Source organism: Pelodiscus sinensis, chromosome 9 (genome assembly GCF_052426305.1).
Source record: "Pelodiscus sinensis isolate ZL-2025 chromosome 9, ASM5242630v1, whole genome shotgun sequence".
NCBI classification, from domain to species: Eukaryota; Metazoa; Chordata; order Testudines; family Trionychidae; genus Pelodiscus; species Pelodiscus sinensis.
In genome coordinates this window covers 32,655,359-32,674,689 of record NC_143060.1, presented here as the reverse complement: position 1 = coordinate 32,674,689, position 19,331 = coordinate 32,655,359, and the positions used below count along the sequence as shown (strand labels likewise).

At 45.8% G+C, this 19,331-nt stretch overlaps 1 protein-coding gene across 4 annotated transcripts in view; it reads left to right on the top strand.

Annotated features, from left to right (window-relative positions):
• The window catches only part of COL24A1 (collagen type XXIV alpha 1 chain), a 256,970-nt gene that overhangs the window by 58,340 nt on the left and 179,299 nt on the right, over positions 1–19,331 (top strand). For all 4 annotated transcript variants that reach the window (XR_012905946.2, XM_075936387.2, XM_025183174.3 and 1 more), the window contains exon 7: positions 2,836–2,889. Coding sequence is in view for 3 of the 4 variants with exons in the window: in XM_075936387.2 (XP_075792502.2) it covers positions 2,836–2,889 (54 nt within the window). In the remaining variant the exon portion in view is untranslated. The remainder of the gene's footprint in view (positions 1–2,835; positions 2,890–19,331) is intronic.

Below are 19,331 nucleotides of genomic sequence, written 5' to 3'. Positions count from 1 at the left end.
CTTGCCTTGCAGATGTTGGGTGCCCCACAGCAGCGGAACCCAGGGTCAGCTGGGGAGTCCCCAGCTCACCCCGGGCTCCACGACTGCCCCTTTAAAACACTACCTCTGCAGTGATTTAAAGGGGCAGCTGCCGTGGAGCCCGGGGTCAGCTGGGGACTCTCCAGCTCATCCCGGACTCCCCGTGGCATTTCCTCGGAACCAGGATCAGCTGGGGAGTCCTCAGCTGACCCCTGATTTTGCTGCTGTGGGGAGCCCAAGATCAGCTGGAGAGTCCCCAGCTGACCCCGGGATCTGCTATTGCGGGGCGCTCAAAATCAGTTGGGGAGTCCCCAAATGACCTCCCGCCCTCCGCCGTCCTGCCTCCCCCCCACGCTTTATAACCCTGTTGATCCAACGCGACTTTGGGAGAATGATCAGAATTCTAATCTGTATTGCATATCAACATAATTGTTACCTAAGTTGCGATTGGCTTGCCCAGCTCTGTCTATAAGCAAAGTTTGGTCTGGAGAATCTTTGTCTTTGGTGGTGGTTCCCTAGCTACAAAGAATCTAGCTTGACTAGTTGATTCTAGTTTGCCACTGAAGGACTGTTTGAAAAACATGATTTTATTTGCAAATGGAACAAATTATAATTGAGAGACAATGACAGTGGACACAACTATAGCCATGGCCTATTAATAGTCGTTTTTCAAATTATAACTGTATATTAAGGAATTTAATTGCACTGGAAAAATACTGTTATGAAGCCTCAGGGTAGCTAAAGCAGCTGAAGTCCCGTCCCATTCCAGAAATATTGCCTGTAAAAAGGGTAATAAGGAAACTACAAACCAGTCAGCTTTACTTCTGTGCCAGGGAAGATAACGGAACAAATAATTAAGGAATCCATGTGCAAACATCTGGAAGATAAGGTGATGATAAAAACAGTCAGCATGGATTTATCAAGAACAATTCATGTCAAACCAACCTGACAGCTTTCTCTGATAGGATAACAAACCTTGTGGATAAGGGAGAAGTGGTAGACATGGTATGCCTAGACTTTAGTAAAGCATTTGATACAGTCTCACAGACCTTCTTATCAGTAAACTGGGGTTCTATAAGTGGGACTATTATAAAGTAGATGCATAACTGGTTGGATAACCATTCTCAGAGAGTAGTTATTAATGGTTCACAGTTATGTTGGAAGGGGCGTTCCTAAGGAAGACTAAAAGAACTGGGTTTGTTTAGTTTGGAAAAGAGAAGACTAAGAGGGGACATAATAGCAGCTTTCAAGTATCTAAAAGGGTATCGCAAGGAGGAGGAAGAAAAATTGTTCTCCTTGGCCTCTGAGGATAGGACAAGAAGCAATGGGCTTAAATTGCAGCAACGTAGGTTTAAGTAGGACATTAGGAAAAACTTCCTGTCAGTGATTAATCACGGGAATAAATTGCCTAGGGAGGATGTGGAATCTCGATCATTGTAAATATTTAAGAGTGGGTTAGACAGATATCTGTCAGGAATGATTTAGATGGTGCTTGGCCCTGCTTTGAGTGCAGAGAACTGGACTTGATGACCTCTCGAGGCCTCTTCCAGTTCTAGTATTCTGTGATTCTCTGATTCTGTGATTCATCAAAAAGCATCTCTCAGCTCTAGTCATCTATATTCACCAAAAACTTTCTTAATATTAAGAAATCAAAGATTGTGTTCTCCACTTCACTTTAAAGTAGATTCTGAGAGTACCTTCTATAGTTAAATTAGTTGGTTACTTTATCTTTCCAAAATGATTTTCAATACAGAAATACAGTGATAACCTTCATGGAAGCTGTGGCTTGGAGGTTTATCATTTCAGTTTACTTTTAAATTGCATACTTTCTAATTATGGCTAACACTTTAAAACCAACGTGGTCATATTGAGAATTTAATTACCATGTTTATTTCATAAAGTATATTTAGAGTTCCATTTTAAAGAGCTGCCTATCAAAGACAGGGCTAAATTCAGAAGTGAGACTAAGTGTGTTTAGGAATAATTTAAATTGGTGAAATGTATACCTTCATTTGGTCCTTCCATTACAATGTTACACAAATGTAGACCTGGTCTGTAGTTAAAATTTAGGTCAGTATATTAATGGCATTCCAGGGTGTGAAGAATGCAACATCCTGAGCACCATGGCTATGCAAGTGTAAGCCCTGGTTTAGATGCTGCTAGGCTAGGTTGATGTAACAATTCTTCTACAAGCTAATCTACTGTTACTCAGGGAGGTGACCTTGCAGTGATGGAAAACATCTTTTAGTTGCTGTAGGTTTCATCTGCTACTGTGGGGTTACAGTGTCACTGCTACAGCACATTCTAAGCGAGTCTAAATAATGTATGCAGTCAACAATACCTTTGTCTTTGGCCCATAGCCTGAATTAGAAAATGTGCCAGTTCACTGTTTTCAGAAAGATTTAATTGCATTTATATTAGAAAATATTTCAAATACTTCCCCCATAAATTCTTTTTTTCATTTGTTACTTGCAGATTTGTATGGAAAATAATGTGGCAGCTATTATTTTCCAGTAAAGAAACATGTAATATTGGAGAAATGGATCTGATATGAGCAAGTTGAAAATTGAGAAGTAATTAAATACTACTCACTTGGACAGAAATTCACCACTGGGCAAAGGCCAGCACAGCACCTGTAACCACTTCAGTCATACTTAAGATGGCTGAAATGTAGATATTTTGATATCCTGAAATAAATATTGTTCCGTCTATTCCATTTTAAATGTCCAGGGGTAAAAAGAATTTCTGCTTTCCAGGTGTTTATAGTCTTTCAAAATATTCTAATAAAATGAAATTTTACCTTATTGTGTTGTACAGGGTGACCGAGGTCCAAGAGGCTTACCAGGTCCTCCTGGTACCAAAGGTCAGAAGGTAAGATTTTCTTTTAGTCTTTATATTCAGCTCTTAAGTATAAGTCCATTGGAAATCAGTGGGAGATCTGCATATTCAAGCCCGCCAAGCTTGAGTTGCGTAGTCTATCTTTGGAAATTCCTTACCATTTGTAATTTACAATAGATAGCTATCAAAATACAACACTCAGGACTGAATCTGAGCCACATGACAGATACTGCGCATACTTCTTTTTCAGGATGGGCCCAGTTAGTCTGGAAAATAACAGATTCTCCCAAGCTAAGCATGTTACAGAGTTCAATAGCAAGTCAATCTATGTAAGATAACCTATCCCACTACAATCCCCACCAGCCTCTTCTCGTTGCTCCACATATACTTCAAAAGTTCATTCTTAATATCAGAAAGTCACCAGTTAGCCAATAGTGGAAGCATAGCTGAAATATACATCCATGTCAGACTGTCCTCCCTCTTGGGCAAGCAATACTTATAGGTTCAGAGCACACACTGGTATTGTAAAAAGAAAATAGTATATGCTGAAATCTTGCCTTCCATTGTTTGTCTGATGTAGGTAGTGTTATTATATGAAACTTGTCCTAAACTCAGGAGCCTTGATCTAAGTGAAGCATATGTACAGCCATTCTCTATACTGTGGATAAATACATGACTTCAATCCCCAGTGTGGTTAATCTAGAACCTTTGCTGAGTATTAAGTTAATTGGAAATGTAATGAGCAAAATGTAAATGACATTTTTTGTGGCATACCCAAAGGGTGAGCTACTCTAAAATGCTTCCGGTGTTTCTGCTCTGGTCGCATGAGCACCTTTAAGTTTTAATAAATATATTCCTGTCTGGAAAATACTGATATTTTACATGAATGAATGTCACTTCAATCCCAGTTTCAAGACTACCCACTTCTTTTCTGTTCACTAATTTGTTCCCTGAACCATGTGTTAATTCATTCAATGTTGGAGATGGAGCTCAATCTTTCAGCACCACAAAATTGGATGTTTTTCAAAGATGTGTGTCAGAGCAGCTAAAACTCTTGCCTTGAAGCCAAATGACATAAGTTTAAATTTCGGAAGCCATGTAATATTGACATAATTATTTGTTCACTCGGAGAAATGTCAGAACACTGTAAGAAATACACGTGCCACACTCAATTTAAGAAATTACACTGACAACTAACATGGGACAGCATACAGCAAACAAAGAATAATTCAGAAAAGGGGATAAAAAGGATGCCAAGTTTGTAAGAGTGGAGAGAGTGGTACAGGGTGTGCATAGAAATAAAGCTGGAGAAAGGAGGAGCACATTTATAAATTATGTTGAAAAATATTGTTTAATTGGGTTTAGTAATGGGAGGGCGGTCAAAGCTTAGGAATGACTGATCAGTTTTACAAATGGAGGGCGGTAACTAGTGGTGTCCCCCAAAGATCTGTACTGGGACCAATCCTATTTAACCTATTTCTAAATGATCTGGAGAAAGAGGTAAACAGTGAGGTGGCAAAATTTGCAGATGATATTGAACTGTTCAACATAGTTAAGAACAAAGTAGACTGTGAAGAGCTTCAAAAGGATCTCATAAAACTAGGTAATTGGGCAACAAAATGGCAAATGAATTTTAATGTTGATAAATACAAAGTAATGCACATTGGGAAACAATCCCAATTATATATACAAAATGATGGGGACTAATGTAGCTATACCCACTCAAGAGAGAGATCTTGGAGTCATTGTGGATAGTTCTCTGAAAACATCCACTCTATGTGCAGCGGCAGTCAAAAAAAAAAGCAAGCAAATGTTAGGAATTGTTTAAAAGGGGGATAGAGAATAAGACAGGGAATATTTTATTGCTTCTATATAAATCCATGGTGCGCCTACATCTTGAATACTGCGTACAGATGATGTCGCCTCATCTCAAAAATGGTATATTGGCATTGAAAAAGATTCAGAAAAGAGCAACAGAAATGACTAGGGGTTTGGATAGGTGCCATATGAAAAGAGATTAAAAAGACTGGGACTTTTCAGCTTAGAAAAGAGGAAAGTAAGGGGGGAATATGATAGAGGTCTATAAATCATGACAGGTATGGAGAAAGTGAATACAGAAAAGTGATTTACATGTTCCCATAACATAAGAACTAGGGATCACCAAATGAAATTAATAGATAGCGGGTTTAAAACAAACAAAAGGAAGTTTTTCTTCATGCAGCACACTGTCAACCTGTGGAACTCCTTGCCAGAGGATGTTGTGAAGACCAGGACTTTAACAGGGTTCAAAAAAGAACAAGATACATTAATAGAAGTTAGGTCCATCAATATTTATTAGCCAGAATGGTTAGGAATGGTGCCCCTGGCCTCTCTATGTCAGGGGCTACAAATGGATGACAGGAGAGGAATGACTTGATAATAACTTGTTCTGTTTACTTCCTCTGGGGCATCTGGCATTGGCTACTGTTGGAAGACAGGATACTGGGCTGATAGACCTTTGGTCTGACCCAGTATGGCTGTTCTTATGTAAGTCAGAAGGCTTGTTACACAGGGCCACTTAGGGAGAATTAATCTGAATTAAGTAAAGATGTGAAGTTAAAGTGGATTAGAAAATTTAACTAGATCCCCTATGTGGGCACTCTTCAGAATTAAAGTGGTCTGAATTTGATGTAGTTTAATTCACTTCTCTTGTATTGACCAAAAGCATAAATTTATTCTTTGCAACCCAAAAATGGAAGATGTTACAGAATTAATTTAAAAGCTACTTGGAAATGTATTTCATTTGCTCACAAATCTCCTGGGATTTAATACAATTAACCCCAGTTTTATAGGCCTGACTAGAATTTTCATGGCTTAAGTGAGCAAATTCCCTCCAGCAGAATCTGTTTTTATCCAAATCAGTGATTTATCTGGTACTCTGATTGTTATCACCAGTTGTCACTGAGGGTACGTCTACACTACAGCGCTAGTTCGAACTAACTAGTTCGAATTAGTTAATTCGAACTAAGCTAGTTCGAACTAGCGCATCTAGAACTAAAAACTAGTTCGAACTAGCGTTTTGCTAGTTCGAACTAGCGCGTCCACACTGATTGGACGCAGGGGGCATTTAAGGGCAGCTGAAACCGGTTCTGGCAGGGCATCAGGTCAGCAGTTGCTTTGTGTGGCTGCTGTCTGAGGCTATCTGAGGCTCGTGCTTAAAGGGACCCCCCCTGGACAGCCGGTTCTCAGCTTTTCCTGCTTGCTTGCCAACCTCGCCGAGGGACAGCAAAGCGTCGGTCTCTGTGCCCGTCTGTGTCGGTGCTTCCCTTCGGGGGGGACCGCCGCAGGTGGCAACATGGAGCCACGGCTCGCCCTGCACCTTCTGGTGCACGTTCTGGACTTGCTGCTGCAAGCCTGCCAGCAATGGCTCGAGGCTGCCTGGCACCACCTGGGGAACGTCAGCCCCCTGCCTCTCCGCCTGGCCGCCCTGGGGGCCGTGGAGGAGCCGCGGCGGCGCCCCGGCACCGGCGTGCCCCGCCGCATCTGGCGTCTGGACACCAGCAGCGACTGGTGGGACCGCATCGTCCTGGAGCGCTGGGACGACCGACAGTGGACCCAGAACTTTAGGATGAGGAGGGACACCTTCCTGGAGCTCTGCGAGTGGCTCGCCCCTGCCCTGCAAAGAAGGGACACTCGCATGAGGCCCGCCATCCCCCTCCAGAAGCGGGTGGCCATCGCCCTCTGGAAGCTCTCCACGCCGGACAGCTACCGATCCGTCGGGAACCAGTTCGGCGTGGGGAGATCCACTGTCGGAGCAGTGCTCATGCAGGTACGGCGCTCGTCGGCCACCGAGCCGGGGGGGAGGGGGGCTGCGAGGAGGGGATGGGCCGCCCCAGGGACAAAGGGGGGGGCGGGAGGAGGCGAAGGCGCCCCGCACCGGAGGGGTCGGGCTGTCCCGGCCGTACTACACGCCGCCAGGGGGGTTGCTTCCGGGAGTGGGGCGCGGGGCACTGCCAGGGCACGCACGCTCCCAGCCACCCGGGCGCCCCACTGATTGACGCTTTGCTGTGTCTCTCTCCGCAGGTGGTCAAGGCCATCAACCGGGTGCTGCTCCGCAGGGTGGTCCGCCTCGCCGACCCGGATGCCGTCATCCGGGGATTCGGCGCCCTCGGCTTCCCCAACTGCGGGGGGGCCATCGACGGGACGCACATCCCCATCCGTGCCCCGGAACACCAGGCGTCCCGGTACGTGAACCGCAAGGGGTACTTCTCCGTCATCCTGCAGGCCGTGTGTGACCACCGGGGACAGTTGACGGACATAAATGTGGGCTGGTCCGGCAAAGCACACGACGCCCGGGTGTACCGGAACTCCTCCGTGTGCCAGCGGCTGCAGGACGGGACCTTCTTCCCCGACCGCCACATCAGGGTCGGGGACGTGGACATGCCCGTCTGCCTGGTGGGGGATGCCGCCTACCCACTGCAGCCCTGGCTCATGAAGCCCTACACGGGACACCTCAATCCCTCCCGCCAGGCCTTCAATAACAGGCTGAGCAGGGCCCGCATCGTGGTGGAGGGGGCCTTCGGGCGACTGAAAGCCCGCTTTCGATGCCTCCTCACCCGTCTGGACCTGGCCGAGCACAACATCCCTCCCGTGGTGGCGGCATGTTGTGTGCTCCACAATTTGTGTGAGCGGAAGGGGGAGGCTTTCTTGCCAGCCTGGATGGCTGAGGCTGACCGCATGGCTGGACACTACGGTCAGCCCCGCACCGCCGCCGTCCGGGAAGCCCAGCGGGGGGCCATCCGGATCCGGGAAGCCCTGCGGGACAGCTTCCAGGTGGAGGAGGAGGAGGACTGACCTCTCCCTGCATGCCCCACCGGGGCCTTCTTCCACCCTACCCCCCCCTTCCCCTTTCCCCTCCCTATCTACTGTACAATAAAGACACCTGTTTTTCCAACAAAAACGTCTGTTTATTTCAGAGAACTGGGGTGGGGGAGGGAGGAATGAAGGTGGGAGAAGGGAGGGGGAAACCTGGGACGAGGGAGCTGGAAGGGGAGGGGAGGGAAGGGAGGAAGGGAAAGGAAAGCTCAGGGGTGGGAGTCTGGGTGCCTCTCCCGTCTCGCCACACTGCGGGTCCGGGGGCGTCGGTGGGGAATGGTTGTGGAGGGGGGGGCAGAGAGGACAGGGGGTGTGGAGGAAGCAGGAGCGGAAGCAGGAGCGGAAGCAGGAGGAGCAGGAGGAGCAGGGGGAGCAGGGGGAGCAAGAGGGGGAGCAGGGGGAGCAAGAGGGGGAGCAAGAGGGGGAGCAGGGGGAGCAAGAGGGGGAGCAAGAGGGGGAGCAGGGGGAGCAAGAGGGGGAGCAAGAGGGGGAGCAGGGGGAGCAAGAGGGGGAGCAAGAGGGGGAGCAAGAGGGGGAGCAGGGGGAGCAAGAGGGGGAGCAAGAGGGGGAGCAGGGGGAGCAAGAGGGGGAGCAAGAGGGGGAGCAGGGGGAGGAGGAAATGGAAAGCGGTCTAGCAGGCTCTGGAGGTGGCCTCGCAGGGCACGGCCCTGCTCCTCCAGGGCCTCCAGACTCCTCTGGCGCAGCCTGAGGTCCTCCTGGACCCAGTGGTCCTGGAGACGGAGCTGTCGGTCCAGGAACCGGAGATGCCGCCTCTGGTAGTCCTCCTGGTTCCTGGCTGTCCTGCTTGCCCGGGCGCGGGCGGCTGCTGCAGGCGGTGTGGTGCGCCCTGCAGTCCCCGGTGCTGCAGCTGTGGTGCAAGAAGACCAGCGGTCAATTACCCCAGGGGCCCAGGTGTGTGAAACCCAGCTCCCCTCTGCAAGGCCAGGGCCCCTGCAGGATCCCCAGCTGCTGCTCCGTAGTGGGCAAGGCCCAGGCGCACGGTCCCGGGGCTCCCTCTCGCCCCAGCCCCCCGTACACATAAGGGGAACACGAGGGTACTCACAGGTGGACGCCTCCCCGGCCTCTGATGATGCAGGCGAGCGGCTCTGTGGGGTGCCTCGGGGGTCCCGGGTCCTGGGAAGGCTGGCGGCAGGCTCCTGGCTCTCAGAGCCCTCTTCCTCCTCCTCGGTGTCCAGGAGCGGTCCCTCTGCCCCGGGGTCAATCACGTCCCGGGGGGCAGGGACGGCATGAGGCCCCAGGATGCGGTCCAGGGCATGGAAGTGGGGGCAGGCCTCCGGGTCAGCCCCTGGCAGGCAGGCCCGGGAGTAGGACTGCCGCAAGTCTTTAATCTTGCAGCGCACCTGCTCCCGGCTGCGCTGGTGGCCCCTGGCGGCCAGGCTGGCAGCCATGCGTCCATAGACGGCCGCGTTCCGGTGGCTAGTGCGGAGATCGTGGACATTTGAGGCTTCCCCCCAAACCTCGATGAGGTCCACGATCTCCGCACTTGACCAGGCGGGCGCCCGCCTTTTGCGCCCCCGGGCAGGCTCCCGGGAGCCGCCAGGCTGGTCGTGGGGAGCAGTGGAGGGCTGGGAGCCCTCGGATGGCTGGCTCATCCTGTGGCAGGTGCAGGCTGTGCAGGCACGGGTGCTGGCAGCCTTGCAACTGGCACAAAGTGAGTAGCCAGCCCGTGGCCCTTTAAGGGCTCCGGGGCCGGGAGGGGGGCAATAGAGTTTCCCTGGTGTTGGCCAGAGTGGCCACCAGGGAAACCTGGGAAGCCTTAGCCTCCCACTAGTTCGAACTAAAGGGCTACACAGCCCTTAGTTCGAACTAGCTAGTTCGAACTAGGCGTTAGTCCTCGTAAAATGAGGTTTACCTAGTTCGAACTAAGCGCTCCGTTAGTTCGAATTAAGTTCGAACTAACGGAGCGCTAGTGTAGCGCATAGGAAAGTTAGTTCGAACTAACGTCCGTTAGTTCGAACTAACTTTCTAGTGTAGACATACCCTGACAGAGCTGTGGCATCTTTTGAGTCCCAAAACATCTACAACTTTACTATATTGAAAAAACAACAAATAGTCTGGTAGCACTTTATAGACTAACAAAACATGCAGATGGTATCGTGAGCTTTCGTGGGCACAGCCCAAAGAAAGTTCAACTTTATTTTAAATAAAAGCAACTTAGGTATATGAACACTACAAGCTAGGAGTGATTGTGTTCATTCAATCATTGCTGCTTTTATTCTTTGTTTCCACCTCATGTAAAGTAGACACTAATTGGAACCACATTTTAGAAAACTCCATTCTGAACCAACCTTGTAAAAACAGAGCTCATGAATTATGTTACACCTGTAAACACTAAAGCATATTTTATGCTTGACATTTAATGAACCTAAGTCTAAGCTTTGCATTTTTAAGATGCTTGATCTTTCCATTCATTACCAAAGATACCCAAGACGATGATCATATTTTCAGACTTCTGAGTTGGTGGCTTGTTTTCATTTTGGAAAATAATGTCAAAGGAGTGTGTGAAAAGTGAACAATAATCTAGCTAGGAAAAGAGGAATCCTTGTGGAAAAAACCCTACCATCCTTATTTATTACTTTACATTTGACTTTTATTAAATGCGGTTGGGGAATTGTTGAAGTGGGTATAATTTTGAGCAACATAATTCCTTTGTCCTCCTAACTATAAAGAAGACCAAAAAATCCATAAATTCATTGCTTCTCAAGTCCTGTTTGATTCTGGCAGCTGGCTCTGATTTTTATCTTTCTGTGGGTTGATCTGAAGTATAATGATTAGCATTTCAAATGTGAAATAAGTTGTCATTTAGAGTAGCTCTGGCATTATTCCAGGTCTCCCTTTCAGGTAGAATAATGCAAATTTATTTCTGACCGTTTATTTGTAATTGTCGTTTTTCTCATTCATTTTAATTGCTTCCCTAAAGGGTTTGTAGGCTAAAACTTTCCAAGCAGCACTGGGGATCTGATTCCTTATCATCCCTTAATTTTAATGGTGAAATTAACTATTTCATCGGTAGAATGCTGGCTATTGTGTATACCTACTCCTGTCCTCTCCTGCATAAAACAATAGCAAGATTTTTTTCATCAAAATGTGTCTGATTTGGATACTTTGTGAAAATGTGTACAGTCCTCATGCAGTAGTGTACACTGTTACAATGATTGTGAAAATGTTGGGGTATATATTCATAGTGTAGCCCAGTGTGCTGAAAAGCATGGGATGGATTAAGGATATATTCATATTAAATTTTTATCTTTTAAAAGAGACAGTTTGTGATTAGTCATATGCTTTGTGCTCTTTGTTCAGGTTTCCTGAATGTCTGCACTTAGCACAAATGGGGAAGAGGGTTAGTAGAAACTCGAAATTCCATTAGTAGAGTTGCTTTGAGGTATCTCTTTAAAAGATATTGCACTGTTCTGTGGCAATCTTTCAAAACAGTGCAGTCACACTCCTATAAACTCTAGGGTTTTTGGAATGTTACTATAGAATAATATAGTTACATTTCTTTCAGTGAGTTAGTAAGAAAAAAGATACTGGCAACAAATTATTGTTTAATTTTCTTTTTCATTCTGTGTACAGTACCCAGCATCTGTGAGTGTGTGTCTTTGTCTTAAAAGTTCATTATGTTGCCATTGACTAAATTTTTCTTATGCCTGCAACATGTTATTTATTAAGGGACAGATTTCTCCCAGTTACACCTGTGAAATCCAGGGTAATTGTGATGAAGTCAGTATGGTTACTACAAATTTATATCTGTGTGAACAATAACATAGTGTTTTATCATTGTCTATCCTCTGAGTCTGGTACGTCTGTCTGCAGCATCCACACAAAGGGAGGAGGAGCTGTAGAGTTCATACTAGGTTGGTGAAGGAAGAAGGATGTCTTCAAAACAAAGACAAGTATCAAGGCTCTAAGGCCATCTCTGAGAGTGCAAGTTTAATATAGCATTTCTCTGTCCAGTAATTCTACTTTATAGTTGTACCCACAGAGCTGTCACAGATAAATCTATGGCTAATTTGACCAGAACAGAGAATTAGCAAGTGGGGGCATTCTAAATGGCTAAAGAGTGGGGAACAGGTTCTTCAAAGGTAGGTGATATTGCTCTTGGATATAACCTTTCCAAATCTAGACAGCTAACTCATCTGCAGATGAATTTATCATCTAAGTTTGCTGCCCTGGTGCATCAATGTAAGATTGCTCTAAACCTAAGCCATATGTTAAGGAAACCGTAGGACCATGCAATACAAAAAGACTGGGGGTTAATTTACCTAGAGTCTACTGAAGATAGTTAACTCCCAAGCAGACTATGAAGAGCTTCAAAAGGATCTGACAAAACTGAGTGACTAGGCAACAAAATGGCAGAAATTCAGTGAAATTCAGATGAAATTCAGTGTTGAAGAGTGCAAAGTAATGCACATTGTAAAACATAATCCTTACAATACATATCACATGATGTGATCTACTTTACCTGTTAACACTCAAGAAAGAGATCTTGGTGTCATTGTGCATAGTTCTCTGAAAACATCCACTCAATGTGCAGCAGCAGTCAGAAAAGCGAACAGAAACTTGGGAATCGTTAAGAAAGAGATAGATAATAATACAGAAAATATAATATTACCTCTGTATAAACCCATGGTATATCCACATCTTGAATACTGTGTGTAAATGTGATTGGCTCATTGTGACGGGCCTCCAACGGCCCGCACACCGGATGGCCAGAGCCGCCGGGAGACGAGCAGGACCGCGGACAGAACCCCCCATGCTGCGGGGCTGCCAGAGAATGGTGGCGGGGCCGGAACCTGCCGCCGCGCCTGTATCAGCGGGAGGCCGCTGACCCCTCCTATGGGGAGTGACAGCCGGGACGTGGCTGGGGAAGCCGCCACATCACCAGAGGGGCGGGACCTCCGGATTGTGTCCGGGCCGGCAGGCCATTTCAAAAAGGCTCACCGGCAGAGAGGGAGGGGGCAGCCTCCTCCTAGGAAGGAAGAAGCGGACGGGGCCCAGGACGGACCGGGTGTGTGCCTGAGACCGTCAGGCGGCCCGTCCCCGTCCCAGGGGCTCCTGGGATGGCCCTCGTGGCCAGCGGTTGGCCAGTCCAGGGTCAGCGGACGACCAGGACAAACCCCACCGCCCACGAAGAGAACGACTTCGCCGGGACAAGATCCGAGGAGTCAGCAGGACTGACGGGACTCCTGCGGAGCAACCCCGGACCCGGACCACAGAATCCCGGTAGGCGCTGGGGGACGGCAGGAGTACTCTGGGGGCCGGGGGAAGGGAGGAAGAAGCCCAGGGCGGGGGCCTTCTGGTGACCGTGGGCAGACGTGTTACGGGAGGAAACCCTCCCCCCCCCTCCCCCGTCTGCCGTGCAGGGTTATGTTAGAGGTATATCAAATCATGATAGGTGTGGAGAATGTAGATAAGGAAATGTTATTACTCCTCATAACATAGAACTAGGTGGCCACTGAATGAAATTAATAAGTAGCAGGTCAAAAACAAACAAAAGAAAGTATTTCTTCACACAATGCATAGTCACCTGTGGAACTCCTTGCCAGAGGATGCTGTGAAGGCCAAGACAATGACAGGATTCGAAAAAGGACTAGATACATTCATGGAAGATAGGTTTATCAATGGCTATTAGCCAGGTTGAGCAGAAATGGTATCCCTACTTTCTGTTTGACAGAATCTGTGAATGGCTGACAGTGAATGGATCACTTGATAATGACCTGTTCTGATCATTCCCTCTGGTGTGCCTGGCACTGGCCACTGTCTGAAGACAGGATTGTGGGCTAGATGGATTTTTGGTTTTACCCAATTTGGTCTTTGTTATATTTTTATGCTAGAGTCCTGCACATACTCACAAAAATAACCATTATAAGTATATGATTGTAGATACTTCTTAAATAAAAAATAGCTTTTGACCGATAAAAACATTTTTTAAAACTGTATGTTATGTATCAATTTATGCCTCAGAATATGTAGTATATATATGCAATAGTAAATCATGAGAATCTGGGCCTGTTATGGCATAATGGAATCCACATGCAGCAGTACTGAATAGGAAAACTTGTTGAGGGATTTCTGGAGAGGGGGGAAGGCAAAAGTTGGTTGTAATTTAGGAGGGACACATTTCAATAGTGTTGCTAGTTTTATTTTTGAGTACTGTGAAAAGCATAGCCGGCTGCCAATGCTGAGCAAATAAATATCTTTTGAAATGTCCACATTTCTGTGGCAGTGAATGGCTGAGTTTATTTCAAGGAGAGTGCTATTTTCCTAGAATATGCATTAATTAATATAATTTGATTAAATGAGAGAAAAAAATCCATTGATTTCAGTAGGAAAAGCACTTTCCTTTGAGTGCTGTTTTGGTAAGTTTTGATATGTGTTTAAACATGTTGATAAGGGTTAAATGTACTTTTGCTTTAAACTGACTTTCTATTTTTTACAAAGCAGACAAGCTCTGCGATTTATACATGAAGATAACTAATGTGGATCATAGGCATGGCTCCATAAATAGCAGCATTTTTTTCTGCTACCTCTATCTCTTTCCCTTCAGGGCCTGGGCTAGGCAGGGGTGAAGAGGGAGAGGCTTTTCTCTTCTTTATCACAACTCTAAAACTTTCACTGAAGCCAATTTTGATGGCTCCTCCCTGCTGGATACATTGGATCTGATTCTCCCCTCCCTTACACCAGTTATAAATCAGGAGTGACACCATTAAAACTAACAGAATTACGTTAGTGTAGAAGTGGTGTGACTAGCCCATGTACAATACCTTATTGGTTCCACTTTAAAATGAAGGTCTGGTTGCAGCAGTAATATAAAGAGCAAGACACTTAGGCTGTGTTTAGACTGGCATGTTTTTGTGCAAATACTTTTAACGTAAAAGTTTTTCTGTTAAAAGTATTTGCGCAAGAGAGCGTCTATACTGGCATGTGCCATTGCGCAAAAGATTTGCTTTTGTGCAAAAGCATCCGTGCCAGTGTAGACGCTCTCTTGTGCAGGAAAACTCCGATGGCCATTTTAGCCATCAGGCTTTGTTGCGCAAGAAATTAACGTTGCTGTCGACACTGGCCCTCTTGTGCAAGAATACTTACGCAAGAGGGCTTATCCCTGAGTGGGAGCATCAGAGTATTTGCGCAAGAACCACTGATTTTGTACATTACAAAGACAGTGTTCTTACGCAAATACTTGCAGCCAGTGTAGACAGGTGGCAAGATTTTGTGCAAAAGTGACTGCTTTTGTGCAAAATCATGCCAGTCTAGACGCAGCCTAAGGGTGTGTCTTACACTTACACTTAGGATGTAAATTAGGGATGTCGATATTGCAAATGAAGCCGGGATTTGAATTTCCCCCGCTTCATTTGCATAATGGCGGCTGCTGCCTTTTTTTAAAAAACATGCCTAATTTACATCCCTTTCTCAAAAAAGGGATGTAGTCTAGACACACTCTTAGCCTTGTCTACACTGCAGAGCCTTTGCTGGTAGGGATGTGCCAGTATGGCTATGCAGGCAGGCAAAGCACCTTAGCAGAGACATTGCAGATGGAATTTCATTCTTTTTCCCATCCCTGCAAAGCATGTAAAGGGGAAAAGGCTCGCTTATGAGCACTGATTCACAGGTGTACATTATCGCTGTAAAAAATGTACATGTAACCATCTAATGTAACAAATAAACAGACCAAAAAAATTTCAATCCAGGCTTGATTGCCACCTAAAAACAATGATGCCTTATTGATACCAGTGAGCAAGGAACTCTCTCTGTCTCAATTAATTGAGTTTCCTGCCTGATGTGTAATCAATTTTGGCATATTCTTATAAAATCTCACATTATCTTGTTAGACACTCCCATTATTTTTGATACAGCATTGTAGGTTTATGAAATTTTGAGTAATCATGGGAATTTTCCTTTAATATGGCCTACAAATGGGGTCCTTGATAACAGCATTATTTTAGTAGTTAGAAAAGAAAATCCATGCACGAGTCTTCAGAAGTGGTGAAAAGTAACTTATTGGAGGCACTGTGACATGGGACCCAGGATGGGATCCTCATCCATTGGAAACACAAAGACCAACTCTCTCCATACACCAAGGCTGTGTCTAGACTGGCAAGTTTTTCCGCAAAAGCAGCTGCTTTTGTGGGAAAACTTGCCAGCTGTCTACACTGGCCACTTGAATTTCCACAAGAACACTGACAATCTCATGTAAGAAATCAGTGCTTCTTGCGGAAATACTATGCTGCTCCCGTTCGGGCAAAAGTCCTTTTGCACAAAAGCTTTTCTGCAAAAGGGCCATTGTAGACAGCTCAGATTCGTTTTGCGCAAAAAAGCCCCGATCGCGAAAATGGTGATCGGGGCTTTTTTGCGGAAAAGTGCGTCTAGATTGGCATGGACGCTTTTCCACAAAAAGTGCTTTTGCGGAAAAGTGTCCGTGCCAATCTAGACGCTCTTTTCCGCAAATGCTTTTAACGGAAAACTTTTCCGTTAAAAGCATTTGCGGAAAATCATGCCAGTGTAGACGTAGCCCAAGGCTTCAATGCAGTTACCCCTGGTTTATACCTAAAAGAGGAGATATAGGGCTGTTTTTTTAAATGAAGTGAATAATTATTTTTACGTGCGAAATATTGAATGTTGGGGGTTTGAGACTATGAGGACTTCACAACCTAGTGCACTACAGGGTGTCCTTTCCAGTATGTGTTAGCATGTGTCACACTAACTGGCCTATGTGGACTGTGCTGGAGTTTACTAAAAGTTACTAGTGTATACTGCTGTAGTACTGTTTGAAAAGGGCCTACTTTAATGTACAGTAGGGATCTTTTAGTGCATGTCAGCTCTTAGTGCAAGCCAGGTAGTGCACAACTCACTAGTTCACATTAGAATGAACATCCCTCTTGACTCTTTGTCAGCTGATGGTCAGGGCAGTGCATGGTGCGTGTGTGTTATACACCTGAGTCTTCAACTGCTAGGACTGGGGTCCCTTCACAGCGGGCAGCCTATGGAAGGCTGATGGGTGCCCCAAAGTTTACAGGAGAGCTCATTACACCTGAGACTTTAACTGTTAGGACACACGGTCCCTTCGCAGTGAGCAGCCCAGGGAAGGCTGACAAGTGCCTCACGGATCTGTCCCCTGGAGGCGACACGATACAGACGCCCAGCTCTCTCTGCATCTGCCCCTATGACTGGCTGGAGTTCTTTTAATTGTGTCTGGTTCTGTTACAGCAACAGGAGGAGTAAGGTTAAAGCTTAAACAGTTACAGGTTTATTAAAAATATTTCTAAAGCATGTGGTTACAATGGCTATTGTTCTACTTCTTAACTGCTAGCAAATACAGATCTTAAAGTGGTTACAAAGGAAAAGGAAAATAGAAAATAAAGGTACCAGGTGACAGCTTAGTCTTTAAAGAGCTCTATTTTATGCATGCACTAAAACAAAAGGACACATACAGGTACAATTTTTATCCCCTTCTGCGTCCCTCAATTCCAGCGTGTCAGGCCAGGATTGGTCCCTCAATTCCCCGGGAAAGACGAATTCCCTGGGAAAGAGGCTGGGCGTCCCCATGTGAACCTCGGGATGAAATTACCTAACCCGACCAGCAGGTAGATGGTAGATTGACACTCAGAGTGAGTGTGCTGCTGGATGCATCTTTATACCCGTGGGGTCATGCATTCTCTTTCTTATCTATGATGCCAAATGGTTCTGGTTCGTCTTTGTGACGCCAGCTCTTACAAGGGAGTTGTGAACTTAATTTACACTTGTAAGAGAGAGAACTAAATTGGGAGTACTGGACATTCTTTGCTCAGCGGGCGATTCCTCCCTCCCCTCCCCCGAGGACAGCTGTGTGTTCATATCAATATAGGTGCCAGCCAAGGCAGTTCTCGCAGCCTCGAGGTCAGCAATTGGTGTATCTCTGTTTACAGCCATCCAGGGTCACAGCAGCCAGCATATCCGGGCCTCCTGTCAAGGCATCAAAGACTATGCTGATTTTATTACTCTCTCTATGCCCTGTATGCTCCAGGCACCTCAGAGGGGCAAGCAAGATAGATGTTGCAGGGGGGGGGGGGTTCCTGTCTGGCTACACTGTTGACAAGTCCTGACTCCAGGCTGGGGTAGTGTAAATGTCACTGGACCTGAAGGAGGTGTAAAATATATCAGCTGCTGACTGATCTCTGAACTTGGCCCTATCTGCCTGCCCCTGTGTATCTGTATACCCAAGTTATGCATCACAGTTTGTAGATTTTTAAAAAAATCAGTGATCGAGTGAGGATGAAACCTTCTGTCATTAGACTACTACAGATAGTGCATGATTGCCAGAGACTCAATTTTTATTATTTACATGCCACAGAGATCAGAAACAGTGGATCTACAGAGAAGCCAAACATCTCATCTGAGGCTGCACAGAGAGTGAACAAACATTTCAAAACTGTGTTAGATGGGGAAAATGTGGGATTGATAAGTACACTGTGGCTAGTGGTGTTGTGATGTTATCTATGGGTTCGATCCAGTCTCAAAACAGGACCACAGGATTGCAGTCAGTCGAGAGCAGCAAGAATGGGATGAGCTTATTTCACTTACATTTTTGTTCCTGTCATTAAGCTGTCAGAGGATTAATTTTATGCCACTTTTGGGCCATACAGTATTTGTCAGAGGCATAAGAATGCTATTGTGTCGTATATATCATTCATCTATAATACTGTGTTGTTCTTTGACCTTCTAGACATTTTGGAAAATGACTGTACATCTGTTTCAACTTTTCCACTTACGAGTTTTTAATATTCATGAAGATCTAAATGCTGGTATTGACTCTTTTTGCGGCGCAGTTCCTCATAACCATGGCAAAAGTTTCCTTTAAAATGCCCATAGTCATACAGCTCATTGTGCTTGCCACATGCCCACATTGGCTTTTTTCCACTTTTCTTAGACCCTGCTCAGAGAAGACCAAATTCCCCTTTGTGCCTGTAACATTGGACCCAAGCAATTACCTGAACTTTCCTCTGTTGCTCTAGGGAGGCTGCAGCATTATTTTTCTAGCTGTATTATCTAGCCAGTGAGCATTTGTCTCAAACCAGTGCTATTAGAATTACTATGGAAACAAGGGAAAATGCTGCTGGGCTCTCAGCATTGTTGCTGTGTAATATTTATATTGCTGTAGTGTCAAGAGTGCTCAGCAAGGCTGAGGCTGCATTGTACTAGGTACTGTACAAATATATAGTAAATGACAGCCCTTTAAATTTAGTCCCTTACAAAGGTAGAGGCTAAGTAAAAGCTTATCTTTTCTTATAGACCAAAGCAATCATGTCCCTCCATGAGTGCCAGGAACATTCCCACCAAATGGGTGCACTAGTGTAACCAGGGATTTAAACCCTTCCAGTTCTATTTTTGTCTTTGAAGTCCAAATATGAGTGTCTTCAGATACTATCGTTAACTTTACTTTTTATGCACACTTTCCTTTGAGCTCAAACCAAACTGTTCCCCTTTCTCTACATTTCCTCTGTTAGTGCCTATTTAAAAAGATCTTTAAAAACCAGAAATAGGATTATTCTCAAAAATGCTTAAACCACTCAGGACCCAAAATCAGTCAGTCTACACAGCAGGGCTAAAATAAAAATAAACTACAC